General features: G+C 48.2%; 1 protein-coding gene across 1 annotated transcript in view; it reads right to left on the bottom strand.

The window, feature by feature from the left end:
• Window positions 1-5,720: 5,720 nt before the first annotated feature.
• Window positions 5,721-23,949, bottom strand: part of LOC8037194 — a 43,581-nt gene continuing 25,352 nt past the window's right edge. The window contains exons 5-6 of the mRNA XM_040504323.2: window positions 15,645-16,244; window positions 5,721-6,097 (exon numbers count right to left, since the gene is read on the bottom strand). Of these exons, the coding sequence (XP_040360257.2) occupies window positions 5,911-6,097; window positions 15,645-16,244 (787 nt within the window). The 3' untranslated portion in view covers window positions 5,721-5,910. The remainder of the gene's footprint in view (window positions 6,098-15,644; window positions 16,245-23,949) is intronic.

Below are 23,949 nucleotides of genomic sequence, written 5' to 3'. Positions count from 1 at the left end.
TGGCAGGCGGCATTCGAACCAGGGACATTGCGGTGACTCGTGTTACTTTTGACATGTTGAAAAAATGATCGAAGCACATATCAAGTGTCAAGCCCCCAACTTCTGAACATGCCTATAGGGAGTATTCACTGAACGCCATATTTGTGGGGGCTGTTTAGAGCGCATGCTCAGAACGAGCTCACATTAATAGGTTGCTAAGACCGGTAATCTTGATGGTGAGGAATGCACGTTGCAAAAGAACTGTGGAAGCTCGCCATCAGCACGCGGTCAGCAGTCGCGCACACAGCTATGGCCGCCAGTGAATACGCCCTATAGCTGTCCGAGATGCTCGTCCTCGTCAGCAATCTCCCCGAGCACGCCGGTGCGATGCAATAAAGCTTGACGCCTGCGGTTTGGTGATAAGTGACGAAGCCCACCCCAAGTGCTACACCTACGTTTCTGCTCTGGAACCTCACAAAAGTGACAACCTGCAATTTCCGTTTTAACATTACCTCTGATATACAGGATGCCAAAAAAAAAAATACAGGGTTGTTTTTACCGCAAAAACAAACTAGGCATCGCCAAACGCCCATTCTCCGCCCAAAGGTAGCTCTAGAGGTCCCAACCAGACGTCAGAGTTTCAGCCCGATCCGATACCTTATTCAGAAGTTATAAGTGATTTTCTGAAAATTTCAACGGGAAAAATGGAGCCCATTTTTGCCCGTTTTCGGTTTCTGGTGTCCATAGAGCCCCATGTATTCGAAAACTTCGTCGGCCGCCATTTTCCCATTGAAATTTTCGGAAAATCTCATAACTTTTGATTAAGGTATCGGATCGGGCTGAAACTTTGGCATCTGGTTGTGACCTCTAGCGCTACCCTTGGGCGGAGAATGAGCGTTCGGCGATGCCTAGTTTATTTTTGCGGTAAAAAAGATCGTGTAAATTTTCATTTGTGACACCCTATGGTGTGTTGTTTCACGAGGAAGGCGCCACGTTACGCTCTAAACTTGCGCTCGACCGACACACGTCGAGGTAATATAAGTAATATGCGGATATCAAGTCGTCTGCTTCTTGCGCAGGAGTTGCGGTGACGTCAGAAGGACGACGAGCACTGATTGGCTCCGATTGAAGGAGAGTGGGTAGACCTCAAAGCAAGCTGCCTCGAGGTCTGCCCACTATCCTTCATTCAGAACCAATCAGAGTTCGGCGTTCTGACGTCACCACAACCCCTGCAAATGAAGCAGACGACTTGATATCCGCATAGCCCCGGGTAATGTGACCTTGACGTCAGGGCTTCACTTTACACGCGACGTCACTGGTATCGTGGCGTAACGTGACACCCAGTGTTACGTGACAATACTTGACGTCAAGTAACAATCGTCATCAGAGGGTCACGTCACGTCGCACACGCACAGCTCCATCTGCCTCATTCGCAACACATTTTGTGGGTTTCCGAAACCCTGTTTGGTTTGCTCGCCCGACGCCACCAAGTCTGCCATCCGAAAGAAGGCCGTCTCCGAATCCCATCGTCTGAGTAGCACGGGAGACTGAAGTCACGATACTAGACTAGAGCGACACATCTCCTCTTCGATTCAGAAGCATAGAAGCACCTGGAAGAGATTAGTCACCGACAGAGAAACACAATCCGTGCAGGTTCTGAGTCCGTGACTTGTTCACGCCGGGTTCACGCCTCATTTTTTCGATGAATGAATAGACAGATACGGCTGAACTTCTTTAATCGGGCGGCAGCTTGCGCCATCTAGCCTAGATGTGTTTGTCGGCGTTCCTATCGGCTAATGCCTTAATTTCGTCACTCGACAAGCAAAGCGTTTCTTGAGGTGTCAGCGACTGTAATCACACTTGGGAAAGACGGCCAACCTCCCGCATCCAGAAAGCGTTGGATTGCTACCTAGAGGACAAGGCCTGCGCATGACGTCATCATTAGTGGCTCCCCGACCAAAGCTAACTCGACAAGAGTCGCCGCAAACACGTCTGTCTTGGCGTCTCCGCGTATTAGCATGGCGCTAGTTGTAAGACGCTGCGAGGCGCTCTTGCGGCGGTGCTACGCGAACTAGGCAACGCTGCGCTCTTGATCCTCTAGTGATGACGTTTGGGGGGGGGGGGCCTTGTCTTCTGGAAGAGACCAATGGCGGCAGGACATACACACAGGCGAGCCTCCACGTTGATTGACGCGTTTATTGAACAGTACAGGACGGAGTACAGGGTAAGTATACAGACGCACACACGCGCACACACAGAGACGGAACCGAAAACTGCAAAGACAGGACAGGAAAAAAAGAAAAAGAAAAAAGGTGGCCCTCGACAACAGCACTGGTACACACAGGGGGCACGAGCAAATGAGGTACAGCAAGATCAACCATGGGGCCGCTCAATCGGAAAAGAACTACGACAGTCCGTCAGAGTCGATGGAGACGACAGCCCGCAGCGTCACAAAATAACCCCCTCCCCCCAACCCCCAAAAGTAAAAGTCTGAATTAGACATTTCGTTAAGTGTAACAAAGGCTCGATAGCACTTGATCGGGTTCCCAACGTAAAGCTCTCTCAATCGCTGTTTAGCTAATATAATCCCCCGCCAAATTTAGCGGGGAAATTAATGTCACGTGACATCATTACGCCATACGGTCAGACCAACACGAGCAAGAAAGGCCCGTGAAGGTTTCCCATATAAAGCCATTGCTTAAGAAAAAGTGTTGCGTGATGCAAAGCAGTAGGATGTGATGCCAAATAACCGCACAATTAATTGTCTGCTTCTGCGTTATGTATTTGCTGAGAAAAAAAAAAGTCAAACCGAAACTAGATGACCCCTAACGCGAATAAACGTGACCTCACAGATCCCGGAAGTCACATGGGTTCAATCATTTCCGGCAAAAGCGCCTTCAAAACCTTTTTATTTATTTTTTACAAAATTATATTAAGAGTTTTGGTTGTCTTAAGAAAATGCGTTTAACGAGTTACAATATTGTTTTCATTAAAATGTGTCTCAGGCAGATTATTAGTTCCAAAAGCGTTCCAAGTTAGATGACGTCACGACGGTGCGGGCCTGCCGTCTCGGCTAACCATGACGAAGGCTGTCGCTGTTGCGTTCAACTCGAGTTCCTTTCCGAGTCATGCTAGAGGACGCGAGCAACACAAATACATACAACTAAAACGTCCGTCGTTCTAGCATGGGGGCGGCTTCTGACGCAGAACGGTACACATTAACGGAGTTTATCTACAATGTGGCGGTGATCTGGGGACTCGCCCGTGGCTTCGGTCCATCGCACTCGTGGTAGGCCGTGGGCCAGTCCACCATGTGGACCTTCAGTCTTTTTTTTTTTTTTTTTTTCTAGAGGTACGAGGCAGGATGACCGAAGGGCTGTCCGAACAGGACACAGCAAATGCCGTGCTCTACAACAACAACAATATCAACGAAAATTCACACTTTGAAGAAAAAAGAGTGCACGTTGTGGAGCGCGCGTAAGTCTTCAGTGAGGACATCAACCACGCAAACAGCACGACTTTCCTTATCGTCTCATCGCCGTCATCTGTTCTCCTTTTTTTTTTTTTCTTCTGGAGGTTGGGAACTGAAGACAACAGCGGAGAACTTGATGACAGCCTGCAGAGCGTGTGAATGGCTGTACGAACTCACATGATGAGCACGCTCCAAGCCTTGGTCCGAGGCCGGAAGCGGAAAATCCCTTTCCCCCCGGCGAGAAAGTAAAATAAAATAATAAAACCGTCATAAAGCAGATTGGAACCGGAGGAAAACCTCCACCTTCTGTACAGCAGATGCTGTGACTGCAGTAAACGTATCCTGTTTCGACAGCCCTTGAGACGCACTTGAGAGGCACTGAGCTAGATTTCAGACGCCATGAATTTCCCAGAAGAGGCGCGCGGTACGTGCCTCGAGCATTTCTACAACAATGAATGGCGCCACTTTTTCCCAGGATTGAGGGGCTTTACTTGTACGATGAAGCCTTATACATCGTCACGAGGTGTGCAGTCGCGTGGACCATGTTTCGGTTAGCACACTCTCAAACCGGCGTTCCTTTTATATCAATAGACCGACCTCACCAAGCGTTCGGCGCATGCATGACGCCGCCATAACTTTAGTTCGCAGGAGGCAGGCAGCAGTGCACAAGACGGCTCGTGCCGCCTCATGCTCCACACGTGCAGAGCTCCAGCAAGGTTGTCGCACGTGCAGAAAGACTAAAGCTCCCTCGATGCATTGCGGCAGCGGTGGCATAGTCAAACTGTATACTTGTCGCTTGAGCGAGAGTTTGACTCTTCCATTGGGGCGAAATATTAGAATATGAGTTTACGAGTGCGTGTAACTAAACAGCGTTATATGTGTATTTAGGATTTTGGGGTATTATTGTTTGTAGTGATTTGTCGCATATTTCAAAAATTCTTCTAATGAGAATCCCAATTACTAATAGCAACCGACGCTGCAGTCTGCGTATTAGCTCTTCGGACGTCATGCGGAAATACGTAAGTATTTCCGCATGACGTCCGACATTAGACCCAACTCATCTTATCGCCCGAAAATTCAGGCTGCAAGAAAGTTGCATGTGACAAAGAGAAAAAGCATGAGCTTCGCAGTGCTACTGAGAAATACCTCGATTTAAAATTTTGTTCACTAGCCTCCAGATCCGTCACGCCACGTAAGCACGTAACACGAGTCTGTACAACGCCAAAATCCCAGAACTGAGATGTTAGTTAGGCAAGCCATCATATCGCAACATCCATGTTCAGTTTCGTAGTGTACACTTTTAGTACTCCATTAATGTATACAACACCAAAATAGGCTCGGCCCAACAATCATTGGTCTTCAAGAAGCTAACAACCAATAAAAGAATTAATCGGTATTATGCTCCAATGACCATGAAGTTTCACTAGCAAAAGGAGTGAGGCCGTATGGCCATTGGAGTATAATACGGATCGTCCTGTCATTGGCTGAACCGCCAAAGGAAGTCCTGTGATTGGTGCTAAGACAGGGTGCAGTACACGATAATTGACTTCTAAAAATGTTGCCTCGCACCCTTCAGGCCCATAGACATGGCCCTGCTGTTGATGTCCGCTCCTGGACCATTTTAGAGGGTCCCACCGACCCCCGCCACTCAGACATTCCCTGGACGAAAAAGAAAAAAACAACGCTCGAAGAAATAAAAATATACCGTCCTCTTCACAACCGTTGAGGCCATGGTGCATGATGAAGATGACTGGGCCAAAAGAGCGAGCGAGGTGCCGGTTCTTTCCACCGAAATACTGCAGCATCACGATTGGGAGAGGCTACCGTGGTCCTGACGGAAGCCAAGGTGTGCACGGTGAGCCACTCGCGGGGGAGAAAAAAAAAGGCACCTCGCTGTCTTTTCACCAAAACACCACGGATCGCTATGATAAAAAAAAAAAGTAGTTCCTTGTGCTCCTGTGTGCGATTAAAACAATAAATACGTTATCGGGTGGGGAATAGCCAGAGTGTATCTCTCAAAGAGAAACGCTTTTGCTCCTTTTTTTAAAAAATGAGCCCTATAAAAAAACTAACGGGCAATTATTTTTCTAAGGCACGCTGCAGAGCCTTCGCGCAAAACTCGAAGACGCCCTGAAAAAGATAATCCCATATGTAAAAACCTACAGCCTCTTTTGCTTGTATCCACGCATCGTTTTCAGAGGTGGTTTGCTGATCCCCAAAAGTTTACCCCTTAATACCTTCATGTCGTAAAACACTCGTGAAGCGGTCCTAATTCCGGTTGCCTACGAGCGAACCATTCCTTCCCGCGTATCATTTAACCGGGGGCTTTTCGTCGAATTGATGGAAGGCGTCCTCGCAAAGTCGCCGATCTTCCGGTGGAAGTCGGTTGACGGCCCCTGAAGGTCTCAAGCCCCAAAGTGGCTACGGGCAGACATCATGGTGTAGGTAGGAGACCCGGTTCACTTGCGGCGTGCTCCCTTGCTGCCGAAGCCTGTGTTGCCCACCCACGGGTAAACGTTGGGGCAGGGCTGGCACGTCTTCATGTAGCGGAGGCCGCCCTGGTACGGTACGTTGCACACAGTCGGGTGGTGGCAGGGCTCAGGGCGGTCTCGCGGGTTGCACTGCCAGGGCTCGAAGCTGTTGATCCTGTAACGATCGACAAACAGATGGTCACCCCTCGACTGTTATTAGCAAGATGCGGACTGGAGCGTTGTGGGACTTCCCAAGCTTATCCGATAACACCAGGAAGACAAGGCTTGCGAATGACGTCATCGTTAGTGGATTCGGCCTACAACCCGCCCCAAGAAGAAAATACACTCAAGCTCGAAGAGATTCGCCGCGGAGCGACAAACGCGTTTGTTTGGGTTTCGCCGGGTGCAAGCGTCGCCCTCGTTGTGAGGCAGTGCGAGACGCGCTGACGGCGACGCTGACGTAAGCTAAGTGTCGCAGCGTGGATCTACTGTAGGGGTCTACACATTATTAGGGAGTTTTAGAATAACGTACGCAATTTTAGCGCACGCTAGCGCTAAATTTAGCGCTTGTATTAGCGCACGCGACGCAGAGGAGTTCAGGGGTGGAACTCATGAAATGTACTTGGGAGCAGCCACGGGAGCAGCTGAAACAGCTGTTTTGGAGCAGGTTGGGAGCAGCTAAAACTACGCTCTGGAGCAGGCTAGGAGCAGCTCAGATCAGTTCTCATTGCACTTCAGCTTGTGTCTTAGACAACCACGGGAGCAATTTCAATCGTGCTTAGCAGCACAGACGAACATGAGTGGTTAGGAACCTAGGTAGATGGGATAACAGCATAACAGATGCGAAAACTTGAAACTTTGTGAGCCTTAATGAGAATCAAAAAGCAAGTACCCTATGTTTCTGAAGATAGCGTCCTTGATATTTTCTGAGAGGCTTTCAGCTGCTGAAAATGCAAACCAGCACTGCTTATCGCAAAACCCACACGTGCTCGACTTAGTAATTATATGTGCGAACCACGTGACGTGCGTAAGCAACGGACGTGCAGTTGCACGGAGGAACAGGGCAACAAATTTCGAGTTTATCCTAGGGTGCAACTCGATATCGAAGCAGCAGACTACGATTAACGAAGTTATCGTATTTGAAGCGATAAGCACACTCTTAGAAAAAAGGATCAGTATAGTCCTCCCTAAAGGGAGGAACGCTCTTGACACATATGTTCCTTCAGAAAGGGAGAAACTTTCGTCCCTTAAAGGACACATGCAAAGGAAAAAAAAAAATCTTTTTAGACAGCTTAGATGGAAAAAGGATGTCATAAAACGATTTTACAACGAAGAAACAAAATTTTTAGAGCTATATTTACGGCGCTATACGAATTTGTAGTTGGCGCTCGCGGGAGCCGCCGCTGGTCACGTGGTAGGCCCGCGCGCCGCCGCGCTGCGTCGCCGCCGCACGCTGAGCGTTGTGCGAACGCCGCTTCAACGCGTTTCTCCACGCCGCCGTCGCCGCCGCCGCACAAGTTCGTCTGCTTCGGGGCGCCGCCGCCGTCGTCTGACCGGCGCACAGGTCTATCGCGTCTGCTTGCGCTTTTTCAGGAGTTTCCTTTGGGCTCTAAAAGTTACTTATTCGTCTTGGTTTTTTGTTATACTTCAAACAAAGATGAATAAGTTACTTTTAGAGGCCATAGGAAGCTTCCGAAAGAGCGCAAGCACCACGTGATAAATAAAGACCAGTCACGTGATAAATACAGACCACTTTTCCGCGGTGCCCGCGGGCGCCAACTACAAATTCGTTTTGCGCCGTAAATATAGCTCTAAAAATTTTTTTTCTTCGTTGTAAAATCGTTTTATGGCGTCCTTTTTCCATCTAAGCCGTTTAAAAAAAATGTTTTTTTCCTTTGCATGTGTCCTTTAAGCAGGGGAGGAAAAGTTCCTCCGTCGACTGCATCTCATTATGGCGGCCACGAATCGAGCAAATCGAGCTCGGTAAGGCTTAACGAGAACACTAAGTCTATTGCACGAAGCGAGAGGAGCAGGAAATAAAAACGTAACACGAGCTTTCCGCGAACTGTATTTATTTCCGAAGTTTCTTTACCCCTGCAGGTAAAGAAACTTACGTTTCGAAAGCATGCAGTCACTCAGTCTTCTCATCGTCAGCACTGCTATGTTCAACGGAGACAACCGGCACTCAGTTCGCGCACTTTATGTCCTACCTTTGCGATTCCTCGAGCCACAATTCCTTCGTCAACCGTTGCGTCAACCGCACATCACGGAGGAGTGAAAATCATTCGCCCGCAAAACCAAAAGCCGCTCTCAAAAAAAAGCAAATCCGAAGCAACCTCTTGGCTTATCTCACTCAGCATGGTAACACGAAATTATGGCGTAGCCGCGTCGCCGCGTAGCGTAAAAGGATGTTAAATCGCTTGCCACCAGATGGCAGGGTCAAGCAGAGTAATCGCACGTAGCTAGGCTAGGTGGCGCTAGGTACCGCCCAATTCATGTTTTACAAAAAAATATTTTTATTTCCTTACGCCCAATTGCGTTTCCTTTTCTTCGGAATCTCTAACACATGTAGACACGTTGCGCACACTACAAACCCTACGAACATCAGGTCAACATATATTGAACGCATACACAGGCATCGCACATACAAACATCAATACAACAGCACACTACCCCGATCACTACTACCGAGCCCTGCGTTTCCGTCTTTCATAGTGGTCGTTTTGAACGTACGAATTTTTTCGGTGACTCCCTAAGCAAAAAAAAATATTCCGAACATGTTCATTTTTTTCCAGCAATGCCATACATCTGAGGCTATCTTTAATGGCTCAGGGGATGAATCTCTTATTAAAAAGAAGACGCTCGATCATGCCATAATTATTTGAAAGCCAATAAATCGAGCCGCTCCAATGTGGTTCCAAGCCATGAGTTTGTTTTCCCGCATGGCCCTTCGTAGCCAGTATTTATATTGTAGTGTTCGTTTTTCTATTTGTGCTGTTCGCGCAAAGCTGCAATTGCCGTCTTGAATTAATCTCTGTAGAGCGGATATCCACTCAGCTGGAAGTGATGCTTCACGGGCACAGAAATCGCTTTTCGATCAACTTGAATGCTTGATCAACTTGAACTTGAAATAAAGCCGCGACTTCCGACAACTGTTAAGTGTACGGAGCTGCGCCGTTGCGAGCTCGAAAACTTCTAGCGCTCATCCCAGCGCGCCACTTAGAGGGCAGTTTCTACAGGAACCGTAATATATTTAAACAGTAAAATAAAGGATAGCGTTTTTTTTTTTCGATTTTGCCTGTCTTTTTTTTTATGCTAAACTTCCATTATAAATATACGTACTTTCCGTCATACTTTCGTAGTGTTGTCTTTTCCCCAGAGCGCAATCGCTCTCGGGGACCGACAGTCACATTGGCCACTGTACGATAGGAGCTTACCGTTCAGACCAGCGTTCCAACATGACTATCCACACGTCGATCGACTGCACCTAATCCCTCAAGTGGTTTTAAACTCTTTAAAGGGACACTGACACCCCCCAAAATTTTTTTTTAATTTTTTGCCAGGCGCTTCATTATGGTGTCGGAGGACTACCCAATTAATATTTTGCAACAGAGTCGCGTATTTTTTTAATAAAGCCAAAAGACGCAACTGCTCGAAACCGAAACCGAAACCCGACGGAGGTCGGAGAAGTGGAGAGAAGAGAATGTGTGGCGGAAGTCACGTGGCTGCACCCGACCGTGTGTTTTTTTTTTTTTTTTTTCGGTAGCAGACGACATGCGGCGTATGGGAACTGCTCGCCGTGGGATTCTTTTGCAGTTATGTTTGTTCCGCTCGTTGTTCTGTACTCCAAGATGAGTTGTTTTGTACATTGAGGAGTTGGAGATGAGTAGTGAGTGCCCGTGGTGAATTTTGATCGGCTCCGAAAAGAATACACCCAAGATGTTGCGTGAAGAGCCGGCTCACATGTCCCGCGTCCGAAACACAAGTGGCATTGTGCGACAGAGTTTCCGAAAGATCAACGGGATCGGGACCAATGGCTGGCTGCAATTCCTGTAGACCATTTACGGGCACCTCGGAAAGCGGACGCTGATTTATATGCTCCTTGCATTTTGTGGAAAGTGATTACATTGAGTTCGCAGGTGTCAAAAAGGAAATCCCATACCATTTAATTCAGCGACGTGTCGTCCACAACATTTGTTTCTTATTTTTTTCTTTTTTTGTTTCTTCAGTAGTAGTTGTAAAAAAAAAAAAAAGAAATGTAGACATCAAAAAATATTTAGAAAAAAAAAAAAAAAAAGGTTTCACGGGGGATCGAACCAGGGCCTACCGCGTGTGAAGGGGACGTCTTTCCCACTGAGCTACTGGTGCATATCGAAAATGGGGTATCTCTTTCCTTAGTAATAATTCAGCCGATAAACTGTAAGTTGGAAAGTTTGCTGCCGATATTCCTCTAGCAAAAGCACTCCCGGGTCGAAGTCGGGATGCACCACGCATTCGCGACATTCTCACCTAGTAAAGAAATCGTACGCGTGCATATTCCACTCGAAGTAGACACGTCGTGCTTGACGTTTGCGCGAGCGATGTCTTCAGCCACGAGAAGGGAGCGACGGCTCGGCGACGTCTTCGTGCAAATCGGCTTGGTGGTCGGGCGTGTCGTACGGGATGAATACCAATTCTTTTGACCAGTCCCAAATTTCTCTTTTAAAGGCAGACAAAATTCGCCGGTACCGCGAACGACAGTTCTGAAATAGAGGTCCCACGTCCGTCGTCCGCTGCCATCGCCGTCCCTGAGAGTCCCACGATACGCGAAACGACGCACGCACAGAATGCTTCCGGTTGTCTGTGGAACTTTTTTTTCAATCAACGTATTTGCAGCTTTTTAGAAGCCACAAAAAATGGGTTTTATATTTTTTTCTATTTTTAATATTGAGTGTGTGCTTTCAGTGACCCACGACTTTGATTAAATTTGGTGGTCGCATCGATACCTTAGAAAACGGCCCGTGACCGCGGAAAAGAGAGTGAGCGAGACTCGAACCGGCCAGTTCTTGATCGGCGGTTTTCGGGCGGGAAGAAACCGAATTTCGAGCCGCAAATTTTGTTCTGGGTAGTTGAGCTCTCATATGTCACGTACAACTAAAAACCTCGGCGAGCATAAATACCCTGTCAGTGTCCCTTTAATGTAAAGCGGAATGTCATCCTGCGACACCCCGGCCCCTCCGATAACGGCCCGACCAGCGGCATCAATGCCCGACAGTTTACGTCATCTCATCTTGTTGTTACACCACTGATACGCGAACACACGGTCACATCGGCGATAATTCCAGTCTTCTGTTCACAACCCACAACACTGCCACACTGCCATCACGATGTCGCTGACACGAAGAAATACAGAACCACGTTGACGATGTTGCTGACACGCAGAAGAATCACGTTGAACGCCAGTTGGCACTCGGCACGGGACAACGGAACCGAACTCAGCACGGAAGGCACCCAGGCAGCCGGCAGGAAAACCTGCCTTCCTTGGACGCAGTTCCCGCGATTTCCATAACGTCGAAAACGTCGACACAGTTCCTCGTGGTTTCGCTGCTGTAGTTCCGCGTGTGTCCCGCAAATTGGAGACGGCCGTCTTACCCAGTGTACGTAGCGCTGCTGGCACTGCTCCGGAACTTCGCTGTTTCTAGCGGCTTCGTTAGCTCGTTTGATAAAATTAGTGGTAAAAACGTCAATGCAACCGAAATGTTCTGCACGTTTGTACTAGAAGACGGAATTACAGGCGGCCTTCGCTGCCGCTGAAGCTCAATCAACTCAACATGAATTTATTAAACAACGTGCGCGATGTGCTCGAAAAACGAAACCGAAAGAAGATGGGTCGGGAGGGCGAAAGCTTTCTCCGGTCTGCCTGGAGGAGGAAAACGTCTCGGAGAATAGTAAGGACTTTAATTTTCCTTCCATCGGTCTGGGTTTGTTTATGTGTGTTTTGGTAAAAAAAAAAAAAAAAAAAGAACTTTACAAAAAAAAAAAAAAAACTTTTCTGGGGATGGAACCGTTGACCACTTGGTCAGTAGCGCGATGTTCTACCCCTGCGCCAACTGAACAAGGAGGAACTCGCCTTCCTCCTTTCATCTGAACTGCCGTTCCTCCCTTCTCTGGGCAACTTGTCCGCGACAAGGAGGAACAGTCGCTTTTGCTACCTTTCTCCTCCCTTTTTTCTTAGCGTGCAGGAGCTAGGTTAATGTACGCCGAATAGATCTACCACTCGCGTAAGAGCTGCTGGCCGGCAAGGTTTCGGATCGGGACCGCGTTTCAGTTCCATCAAATCACGATTTATTTTGCGAGAATGCGGTTCCAACTTCGAACGATGAAGTACTAAAAAGAATCTTTCGCTCAATTGTTTTCAACTGGCTGACGTCCGGATCCCGGGCCACAGAGCCTCAGGCAATCTGAGGTTTAACGACTCGACCTCACCTTAGCCGACTTGCTTAACCGCTGATGATTGAAGGATAACAATCCAGTCGCAGGTGGTGTAGCGCTAAGAATCCGAGTTTTTTTCGCGCGCTTCCGACTCGGGATACACAGGGAGAATAAACAGAACAAAGGATTACAAGGCCCACCAGGCTAAACGGGCTAATTGTTGTCAATCTAGTCAATAAAACCGACACCAAGACAAAACAAAGTTTTTTGTCGCACGTTTTGCGATTTGGCGCATAATGGCGCGAGGTATTGGCTGTGGCGCAGTTTCTGCAACATGGCGCAGGTTGGCGCAGACACATGCGTCTGGCGCAAAATGGCGCATATGGCGCAGCCGTTCCACCCCTGGGAGTTTTAGAATAGCGTTTCTCCGCCGCGACGCAAAAGCCTAAGCATCTCGCGCTTGCGACGCCACCAAGATAGTCAAATTTTTATTTCACACACGAAATGATGTAACTTTAAAAGAAAACGAGTTTTTTGGTCCAGAGTATCATTTTAATTTGTTTAAACATGAGAACACGACGCGAGCGTTTAAAGTTTAAACATGAGAACACTGGGGAAGCTTATCAGACTTGTTTATTCTATCTTACTTCTTCTTTCTTCTCCCCCCAGTTCTAATCGTTGTCGTCTTCTTTCATCCCCAGGCTCACTTCATCTACTATAAGGATGACGCAGGATGACGTCTGGAGGAAGCTCCGCCCAAATATTTTAATAAAGCGTCACCTCTCTCTCTCTCTCTCTCTGGAGGAAGCCTTGTTTTCTGGGTGGTACCGCAGTATCCAGAGGGTACAAGCTCAAGTGGCGACAACTGCTTTCGCTCTCTCTCTCTCCCTCGCTCTCTCTCTGCAAGGGAGCCAAACAACGTGCGGTACACTCGCCTTTCTTCTTTTTTTTTCCCTTTTTTGTAAATGATAATTTTAATATGTATTCAAAATATACGAGGGTACGAGAAAGCTATTGCAATTTTCGGTTTGTACTTAGTCATCATTGGAGAACAGGCACCTCCAATTATAGCTTCGATTAACTCAATTCCTTTTAGACGTTTTGCCGAGTCTGCAAATGGTGATAACATCGATTACTGCGTCCGCAACTTTGGTTTAAAACACGCCGTCTTACTGTTGATAAACATTAGAGTTTGCAAGCAGGAGACGTGGGCACTTTTTCTCTTTCGAATATCTGATTCGCCGAGCATGCTCCATAGATTGCATACGATTGGGATTGCGTGTGCTCTGCGGCAAAGCAAAGCGCGCACATTTTCTCGTCGCATATATCCTAGTTTAAAGCGGTGCTGGTAATGTCCCTTTACATTGTTCTTTTTAAGTAGCAACAACCACCCGTGTCGACGCACAATTTTGCGGGAACATAAAGGTACATCCCGCGGTTCGTTCTACTGCTATGCGCCTCCATGCTTTTTATAAGAAACCCGGACAGTTGGAGCCTCGAAGGATGTCGTACTTAATTGCATTAACAAAAATCTAAAAAAAATCTGCAATGCCTTATGTTTGGCAACTTCAGGTCCTGGGGCCAGCGGCCATCGCGGGGCGGGGCGCAAGTTCCGAGGGCACCGGCGGCGTTGCGTAACGGGCGAGGCGACGGACTGCGAACGCGAGCTCGCGAGGCCTCCGAGGAGTGTCAGGGCCGCCTTTGTCGCCTGCCATCTCAGGGGCGCCGAGCACTCGCCGGGGGACGGCCTCGCCCTCACTTCCCTCCCGTACGCAAAGCCACCCACCGCGAAGGGTGTCTCGAGAGTAGAGAGACGTGTGCTCATGTTCTTCTAGCGAGACTCGGCAGGGATACACAGGGTCGCCCTCTCACAACTTCCTGAATGTATATTGCACCACGATGTTCTCGAAACACCGATGATTGGTCTTTCTTCAGTCTGTTCAGTCAATAGAAGGGCCATCGGTATCGTGGTCCAATGATCATCTGGTGTCTATGGCATAAGGTCACAGTCACACAGCTGATATATCATACAAACGACAAGCGTTCGCTGCTGACGTGATAACATAATTATCTGCAGACGTGCCTCACGCATGTTCGAATCATGTCTCCTTTATACATATATTCATGCTTATAACATGTTGGCAGACAGTGTGTATATGACCACCGTCCTACAGAAAGAAAAACACATCAGACAGTGTGAGCAGACCGTCATTGGTATGATGACCGGTCACACAGACAGCGTCTGTGTGACCGCCGCTTTTGTCTGTTTATCCTGTGAAGAGTATTGTCTGGTCTTTGTGGTAAAAGGGCTGCCACACAGACCGCATGGCCATGCGGTTGTGTATCACTAGTGCGTGATGCGCGCTAAAGACCCCATGGCTATCAGTGGTATTGCACTGGCGAAATTGTTTATCTACAGCGGTGACACAAGACACCCATCGGGACTAACTAAATTTCTGACGTGTAAACCTACATACCAAGTATATGACACCGCCTGTCCTTCTAATTGACCGAACTGTTTAGATGGAGACCAGTGATTGATGCTTCCAGTTCATCGCCGTGCAGTATATACAAACCCAGAGAATTTGAGCGTGTGCCCAATTTGTCACTTCAAAACTGCTTTGCGGGCGGTGTTTGGAAGTATTAGAGGTTGAGAGATTAGCCTGGACTTTTAAGTCACGTCCTCAGAATTTGACCGTTTCCGCGAAGCTGCTCGTTCAAAACTGAAGCTTACAAAGACGTGAAGACGAAGACGAGCAATTCGTTTTTCCTTCACGATCCATCTCCCGGCATGTTGTTATCTCGTGCAGTTCGCTATGATACGGATCCAGAAATTAAATTATGTCAGGGCCGATAAGGCGGCAGTAACAAAGCGAAACAAAAGGTCTCTAAGCTGCCCCTGAATTAACGTAATGTAGGACACGACGATACACGAGGGCTTGCCTCACAAGACTGGCAAACAAGAAGCGTCTCTAATACATCATACATAGGGCAACCTGCAAACGCTCTCTGGCCCGTGTTTATTGTATGACGGTGCTGCCTCTCACATTGTGTCGCGAAAAACTGTCTGCCGACATACTCGAGGCAAGCATATATGTATGATTTAAAGATGCTTCGAAAATATTGGAGGCATGTCCGCAGGTAATTGTGTCGTTATGTCTGCGTCGAATACGGTGTTCATTTTATAATGTATGAGCAGTGTGACAGTGGCTTTAGGATGATGACAACATAGCATCTTGTGGCACGATGCTTACTTTGTTTCGTTTTCTTCGCTCTGCCCTATACGCTCGAGAGAAAAGCGCGTCACCCACCTGGAGTTGGGCGTCGGGTTCCGTATCCACTGGATGAGCTGCCAGTTGGTGACGAGCCAGACGTCGCCCTTGGCCAGGATGGTGTCCAGAAAGCGCAGAAGACCCTTCTTGTGGTGCTGCGTGTTGAACCAGGCCGAGTGGTAGAAGAGATTGAAGGGCGCCCTGTTGGACTTGTAGTGGCGGTTGAAGTTCTTGAGTAGCATCTTGTAGACGCCGTCGTCGTCCGGCGGGTTCGAGCACGCGTCGCCCATGGAGCAGCGGCCGCCGCGCAGGTCGATCCACATGACCATGCCGACCTCCCAGACTCCCGGGAAGGACTTGCTGGGGCAGGGAGTGATCATGCACTCGTGGTTGATGGCATAGTCCAGGGTGTACGGCCAGAAGGGAGGGTTGTTCTCGAACACGGGCATGGACGAGTCGTAGGTGAAGTTGGCCTCGTGCAGCATCTCGAACATCTTGTTGCCGCCGATCTGCAGGAACGGGGCCCGCATGCCGCGCACGTCCTCAAGCTTCACGCCGCCGAACAGGCTCAGGATCTCTCGCTGGCCGGCCACCTCTTTGAACCACTGCTGCTTGGAGAACTTCTCGCCGAAGCTGTGCCTGTAATCAGAGAGGAAAATAGGCTATATATAGAAAACGATTCAGAAGACTTATCTATACTCGTCCCGATCCCGGCTACAGTGACTAGAGTCGCCCGCCCTTCTGCATTCGCGTTCTTTTTGCCATCGATTCGCCACGGTGCATTAAGGCCACATCTGCTGCCACTGGGGTGGTCTCGCTGTTAAGCGTGTACCTTCTGCAGCATTCTGTATGCGCCACCGGATTCAATATACTCTGGAAGAACAAGTAGTAAAGACTACTAGTATTGTGGAATGACGTCACGTGCAAGCCCTATATTTTTAACTGAATTCCTCTCAACATTCGGTAGCCCTTTACTTTAAGACGTCCCTGAGTGGGTATTGCATTTGATGGATTCTAAACATTAATATTTGGCTTTTCTTTTAGCACTACCCATGATAAAGGTGACCGATATTATGTTCCAATGGCTCCATGCTCCAGTGGTAAAAGTAGGTGGACGCATCGTTGACCACTGCACGAGGAATGCATGACCTGCACGATGACGCGTGCCCTTTTCTTTGGTTAAAATGATTAGGTGATGATATATAATTAGTCTCCTAAGCGCATCTCGGGGAAGCACACATGCAGGAGCTCCTGAGATGATGCGTAGGATAAACGCTATGGTTCCTGATCATGGTACCTGAACCTGCGGAAAGCTGCACTACACAAGAGGGGCTAAAATCTCAGGAGAGCCACAGTACTGGTGACGTGCGTGACCAAAGGCGTCGCTGTGGACGGCCTTTTTCCGACTATGACGTTTCTAGTGAGATAACATGTGATTCCATCGACAGTAATAGGGAAATTTCGTGAATCCTTCCGATACCCTTGATAACAATACCCGATAACATTACGACGCTTGCGCAAAAAAGATCGGCGGAGTATCGAGTATCGTTATCAGAGACATTGGAACGATCTAATAAAACTCTCTAATAATAGTAATATTAAAGTGTGAACTTTGACGGTCTTTATTTAAGAATGCGAGGACTTCAAACTCGTACACACACCACCGAATTTAAGGTGCGCAAAAGATAACTTTGATAGTAACATATATTCGAGTAAATACACTTATAGTCTGCCAAGATCAACAGCATTGATGGTGCGAAGTGAATTTGGTTAAAACTTGCCGCCAGCACCTGTTCAACAGCAACGCACACAACCATTACTGCCCGTAAATATACCCTGCGCGGTCCTCGTGTTGTAGGATTACAACGGAGAGATGTTCGAATCTATTAACCTTCTCAGAAGTGTCTGACGCTTTGCGCTTGTTCAAGGCTGACCACTGCAGGCCGTCCGTACGATTATCACGTGACGTGACGCGGAGAGAGTCACGTAAGCACAGCGACTTTCAGGAATGCGCGACTTTGTGTGCGCTCATGGTATGCAGTTCTTTTTCCAGAACGCTGGCAATCTATGCACGTTCGCAAGTTCAGCTGTCTGTCGAGGTCTCGAAACCGACAGGTATACGCTCTGAAAACAATTTCCAAGTGACAGACGTCTTCGGGTGCGTGGCGGAAAACCCAATTTGCATAATATAAACCCTGCCTATTCTATGTACGCATAGACTTTCTTTATTTGTTCCTTCATTCAGTTCATATAATGTATACCCGGTCTATGCAATATACACCCAGCGACCATCGGTAACGGACACTCGCCCGTCCGACGGTGATCTGTTTTCTATCGTGTGAACATCGTTTGGCATTGGGCCAAGCAGACAACCAGGCACTAAATCAGATGCGGTATTGTATTGCCGCTAATGTATGCTGAGATCTGCTGGAAATTTGCTGTCAATAGAAACTAAGCCGGTGAAGAAGAAAAAAAAAAAAAAAAAAGGAGCGACTGCGTTTGTCAGGGTGTAGCGCGCCTGACAAACACATTCAAATGAGTTTAATATGTTATGCCGATAAGACTGTCGCCTACAAGGAGACTATCCTAGCACTCATTCTCCGGGCTCATTTGCCATGCAAAGACCAGAAGCCGAGTTCAGTCAGGGCTCCAATGAAACTAAAAGTAAGTACTTCTAACAATAAAAAAAAGAACACTTTTTTTTTGCGTTTTCTAGATTTACATATACTCTCAGTTGTTTACCCAACTTGTTTTCAAAGCATTTTAACATAAATTCTTTACCCAAAACCCATACAATTCTTTATCTAATGTATGATCAACTGTTTACGCAAAACCCGTACAATCGTTTACCCAAGATACATAAAAAGCATTTGTGTACATCAATATTTTACCCAAGACCCATACAATTGTATACTGATACTGTTGTTTACCCAAGTTGTATACAAAACATTTGCATACATATATTCTTTACCCTCAACCCATACAATTGCTTCTTTTAGACACATACAAAGCAAATGAGTTTCTGTGATGTGTAAGAATTAGTCACTGTTACACACACGAAGGAAAGAATTTGGTCAAGATTGGTTTTCTGAAATGTCAGGAATGTCAGCTGATTATTATTATTACTATTATTTTTATTATTATTGTTATACTAATGTATTCTTCAAGGCGCACGCATTCAGGCGTTCCAATTATTCCACGAAAACATTAAGAAAAATAATCGATCCTTTTTTGTTCCCTCGCCAAGAATGACCTTCTATCGGACGTTTATTCATGGCGGCAGGTGAAGGCTTCTGTATAAGTATATAGCATATGTGTAAATCACCCGTTGCTGCGGTGGTGGCTGAATATAGGGTGGTAGGGGGGGGGGGGGCATTCACTGAGTCACATATTTGAGGTCGTTGTTCGCAACGCATGGTCCAAAGCTCGAATTTACCGTCTGGCAAGAACTAATGTCTTGATTGAGTGAAATGCACGTTGAACGTGCATAAGCGTGCATTCCACTCAATCAATATCATTGTTCTTGGCAGACGATGAATGGGAGTTAGCTGGGAGCGCGCGCTGCGACTCCCACCTTGTTTCTTTAGTACGGACGCTATTGCGAAATGAAATTTATGCCCTGTTTCATACTTCGTGTGAAACGCTGTCGAGGATACTGGCGCGAGCATGGGGCTTGATCTTGTTGATAATTTGCACGCGTTCTCGCGCAAACCAAACCATAGATGAAGCCACGCGCTCGCGCCAGTGTATAGCTTTGACAGCGTTGCACGCTAGGTATGAAACAGAGTGTAAAGATGCCGGCTACACTGCAATGTCGGCATGCACTGCCCCGCTGGCGGGTACGCACGCACATGCGGCATAGGAGCATGAAGTGCGTCCGAAGAAAGAACGTTCGCACTTTCAGTAAATACCGGTGAGAATTAGTCCTTGACACTCAAAACGCACGAAACGCGCGTTACTTTTTTGTTTCCTTGCAACAGTAGTCACGGGAAAAGTTGGAGAAAAAGGAGCAGCGTTCACCGCCTCAACTCGCAGTCCGGACCAGCGGTCACGCGATCTGACGTCGATTATGGGCCGGCAATGTTCATCGTATACCCACATGCTCGAGTTGACAATGCACAGGGCACGGGGTACGTTCCAGACATTGTTAGGTGCTCGTGTCCAGTCTTTGAGCCCTATTTGATATGGGGTGATACCCGTGACCACGCCAACGTTGCGATCCTGTGATTACGTCACCACGGTTCGCTAAGAAGAGAGAGACAAAAAAATTCCGCTTTGGTCTTTGAAATTTTACAGCGACCAAGAAGCTTCTTGTTCAGTGGCGTTTCTTGAGGGTATGTGTAAGTTAAACAAGTTCCACCAAGATTGTGCAAAGTGAGAAACATTTCAACCCAAACCACTCGCACGTCCCCTTTAAGAATGTTAACCGTTTATCCTGTGCATCGGCTAATCCTTAAAAACAATGTTCTACGCCGTTGTTCTTTTGAAGGGCAAGCGAGAGCTCAAAGTGACTGGGCTGCTAGGGTCTCCTCCGAGTGAAACAAGCGCTGTGCTCGCACCGCCAAGTCCGGGTCGTTCCTTAACTACGGCTTTGTTTCGCGTTGGCAAGATTTCCACGCGACCTCGGTCGACGCCTCGAACGCAATCCTTCGACGGGTTGCTTCGTCGACAAGCGCGATTGTTCCTCCGGGGCCAGCCGCAGCCTTGGTCTAGAAAGCGCCGCCACGGCGAATCTCTCACCGAAGCACGAGACAAGCACTGCTCCGCTGCGAACGCGACCGCAGCAAGTAGCCGCGCTATCTCCGTCTGGAGAGCTCGCGACGTTCTACCCAAATGCTCGACGTAGAACGAATCTTTAAACGCACACATTAGTGCGCCTTCTTGCTTTTCATTTTCTTTCAGCCAGTGGAGGATATACCTTCTAGAACTCGATATGGAAACGCATAGCCTTATTTAAAACCACCGCCGCTCTTTCAAAGCTTAGTGGTTTTGTTCGCGAATGGAGCAATACGGGTCTCTTGATCCTTTTTCACTCGGGCTCCAATGATGATCGGGTTTTTGTTTATCCTGTTTTCGAGATGTAGACTTTGTGGGCTTAAATCGCGGTCACACTGGTAATACGTCACACAAAAGGCAGAGTGCAGACACTGTCCGGAGAATGTTTCTTTCTTGTGTGATGGTCCTGTTATAATGGCTGTCTGCGCCCGCGGCGAACAGCGTCTCTCTCGTATGACGTCTGAACAGTGCGCCTTAAAACTCCATCTGGAAACAAATAGTCTCATTCAAATCATCGATCGCTGCGCTTACAAGGCTTGGTTGTTTTCCTCGCGAATGAAGGTACTCAGAACCCCCGATCTGTTTTGACTTGGACGCAAATGATGATCGAGGAGTTGTTTATCCGGTCTTGGGGATGTAGACCTAGGTGCTTTCGGAGTTGTTTAAGTTAGTTCTGATATCAAACCGAGGAATCTCGAAACGTATATTACTTTATCGATTAGCTTACTACGAGAATGGATGATGGAGGAATTGTTGCTTGGACGCGCAAAAAAGCTATGCAACACTGTGTTTCAAATAAAAAAAAATGAAAACTAAAAACAAACAAATATATGTATATATTTATATATATGGAAGATTTTGTAGTCTGACTGCACGACTGCTTTCTCCGCGGTTTAATAGGACGAATGGTAATAGAGTTATAAACCTGTACTCATATTACCGATGCATCAAACAATCTTGACAGGACAAGTTTGGCCCAACCCGTTGGTACGCATTCCACCTGGTCATGCACGATGGCAAAAAAAAAAAACAGAACGAGATACAACAGTGCCTCAATTCGAGCTTATAGGTATCTTTTGCAGTTTAATATCGCCAACCCTACCACTCTCAAAATGAATAGCTGCGATATCGAGGGACCTGTATGTAGGGAGGGACGTTGTGTCTTGCTGGAGGATTGCCTCATCGAGAGCGACATCGACCCTCGGTCAGGTACATCGTACAAAAGAAAAAATTGGGTTGTGTGTGTGTTTATACAGCCTAGAACTTGGTCTGCCTCACAGGGGCGACGAGTCTCCCAGCTGTAGATGAGAAATTTAGCCAGTGCGGTACAGCCGCTAGCCTGGGGTCTTTAACGTGCACCACGCAGTAGTGATACACGACCGCACGCCGGTACGATGCTCATCCAGATCGAAACGGGCAGGGGTGGGGCTCGAACCCAGGATCCCTGGGTTCTGCAGCGCGAGCTTTCGCTCCACGTGCTCCGAGCTGGTGTGCGCTAGACCACTCGGCCACCGATCCCCCTCGTACAAAAGACTGTGCAGAGACACTGTCCGAGGCGTGTTTCCTTGTATACGACGGTCACATTGGTCATACAAAAATTTGTCTGATGACATGTTGGAATGATGTATGAAGTAAACATGTTTCGAAGATTTTTGATGCGCAGATACTTCTTTTACCCTGTCTACAGTGAACACCATGTCCTTGATGTATGAGCAATATGAGCGCGACTTTAGGCGCGTACTGACATACAGCGACCGCTGGCCAGATAGTTTTCCAGCCGTCAAAAGTTTCGTTCACGGCAGATGATTAGTTGCTTTACCTACAGCTCTTGCTCGGAGATAGACACCGTTGCACGAGTACACACGTCTGCAAGTACAGCCTCTGGGCACCACCATCTTGGCACTGGCGTGTGTGTACACTCCATCACACAGATGTCTGCAGTAAAAACAGAGGGACGGGCGGATTAACCTATAGCTCAGCAGAATGCTTTCGTTCGCACGAGAACTCGTGCGTAGGAGGTGCTTTCCAAAGCCACGCACTCGTGCCCGTGGCTTTGTCTGCACTGCAGATGTTCGTGAGATGAAGTATAGGCCGTGTAGACCATCTGATGGTGAAGCCCGGATGAAAGGATGGATATTAACAGCCCCTGCTTTCTTTATAACGAGTGGTAGCTCGCGCCACCTAGCCTAGCCTCGCCAAGGGATGCCCGCGGTTGCCACAATGTAGAGGCTTTACCACAATGGAGCCCCGACAAAGCGTGTTCCACCTCACGATGGCCATATTAATGTTTGAAGCCTGGCAGCTTCAAAACTTATATTCATGACTTCAGCGCGACGTCATCGGGCCATGGTGGTGGTCGTTCCTACTCGTTCTTGCCGAGGAAAGCAAATTCGGGGGTGCAGAATGGATTCTGCGGAAAGTACCCGCTCAGCAGCAAGCCCCCCAAAATGACCGCCGACCTGACGCCGGCCATTGGTTCGACAGGTGGCGCCATCTGACGCAGGATTTTCGTAACACTGAGACAACTAGCGGCAGCAGTCGTCGGACGCGATTTCGGGCTCGAATCCCCGAACGCCTTGTCCGAACGCTGAAGCACCGCTCGTGTCCAATCGTTCGATGATTAGGCCTTCCCAAAATTGCCCTTTTTGGGCCACCAGCCGCACTGACTATAGCAGGCGACCAAGACGCCTTCTGCCCACTACCCTGGTGCCATACGATGAGCAAGCGTCGCCACGTCTGGTCCCATCTCTTTCGACACACAACACACTCGGAGGTCAGCCGGGCGTGGGTCAATCTTCGAAACGCACAGTCCTCGGACAACGGCGCCTCCGCGCGTCGTGAGAGAAATCAACGTCGCTTTTGTTCCCGCGCCATGCTGTATACCCTCGTTGGAAGGCGCCTGGCACAAAGGGAGGGCGAGAAAGAGCCAGCCCCTTTGTTTCTGCTGTTTAAGGTCGTCGCCGTGGCGGACGGAGAGCGAGCCCGTCCATCAACGAGAGTCGTTAGCCCGAGCCGCCTTTATGAGTGTATACACACACACGCGCGCGCGCGGCAGTGCTCGAAATCCCTTTCGCGACGCGATGTCAGCGTGCCGCTCTGTACGCGGGGGGCTGTGATCGCTAATGGCGGTTGAGGGTCCCTGTCAACACGAGACAACAAAGACGCCGTGTCGACACAGTAGACGGAAGGGTCTTTTACGGCTGTTCCAAGTAGCGGTGGGACCTGGCCTTCGAACGGACACTTCAGATGTCCCTGAAGTCGGAGCCTCGCTGCTCGTATGTCATACAAAGGACACGCTGCTCGCAGCAGACATGATGAGCGGAAGTATCTCTGGACACGCCTAAAACATGTTCATGTTTGCTTCCTACATACGTGTGCTTTGAACATGTCTGCAGTGCAGATGTGTTAGCGGTGCGACCACGGCTCGGGTGTACGCTGTCACCCGATGCTCTTGGAAAAACACATTCGTCATCACTTTTGTCGATTTAGCCAGTGAGAAGGGCGATCGGTATCATCTGATACAAAATCTTTTCGTCACGTTATGGGAAAAAAAAATTTCCTAGGTACA

The sequence above is a fragment of the Ixodes scapularis genome, unplaced genomic scaffold, assembly GCF_016920785.2.
Source record: "Ixodes scapularis isolate PalLabHiFi unplaced genomic scaffold, ASM1692078v2 PGA_scaffold10__122_contigs__length_95168666, whole genome shotgun sequence".
NCBI lineage: Eukaryota > Metazoa > Arthropoda > Arachnida > Ixodida > Ixodidae > Ixodes > Ixodes scapularis.
Note: the sequence above shows the minus strand (reverse complement) of the source record. Positions and strands in the feature narration are given on the sequence as shown.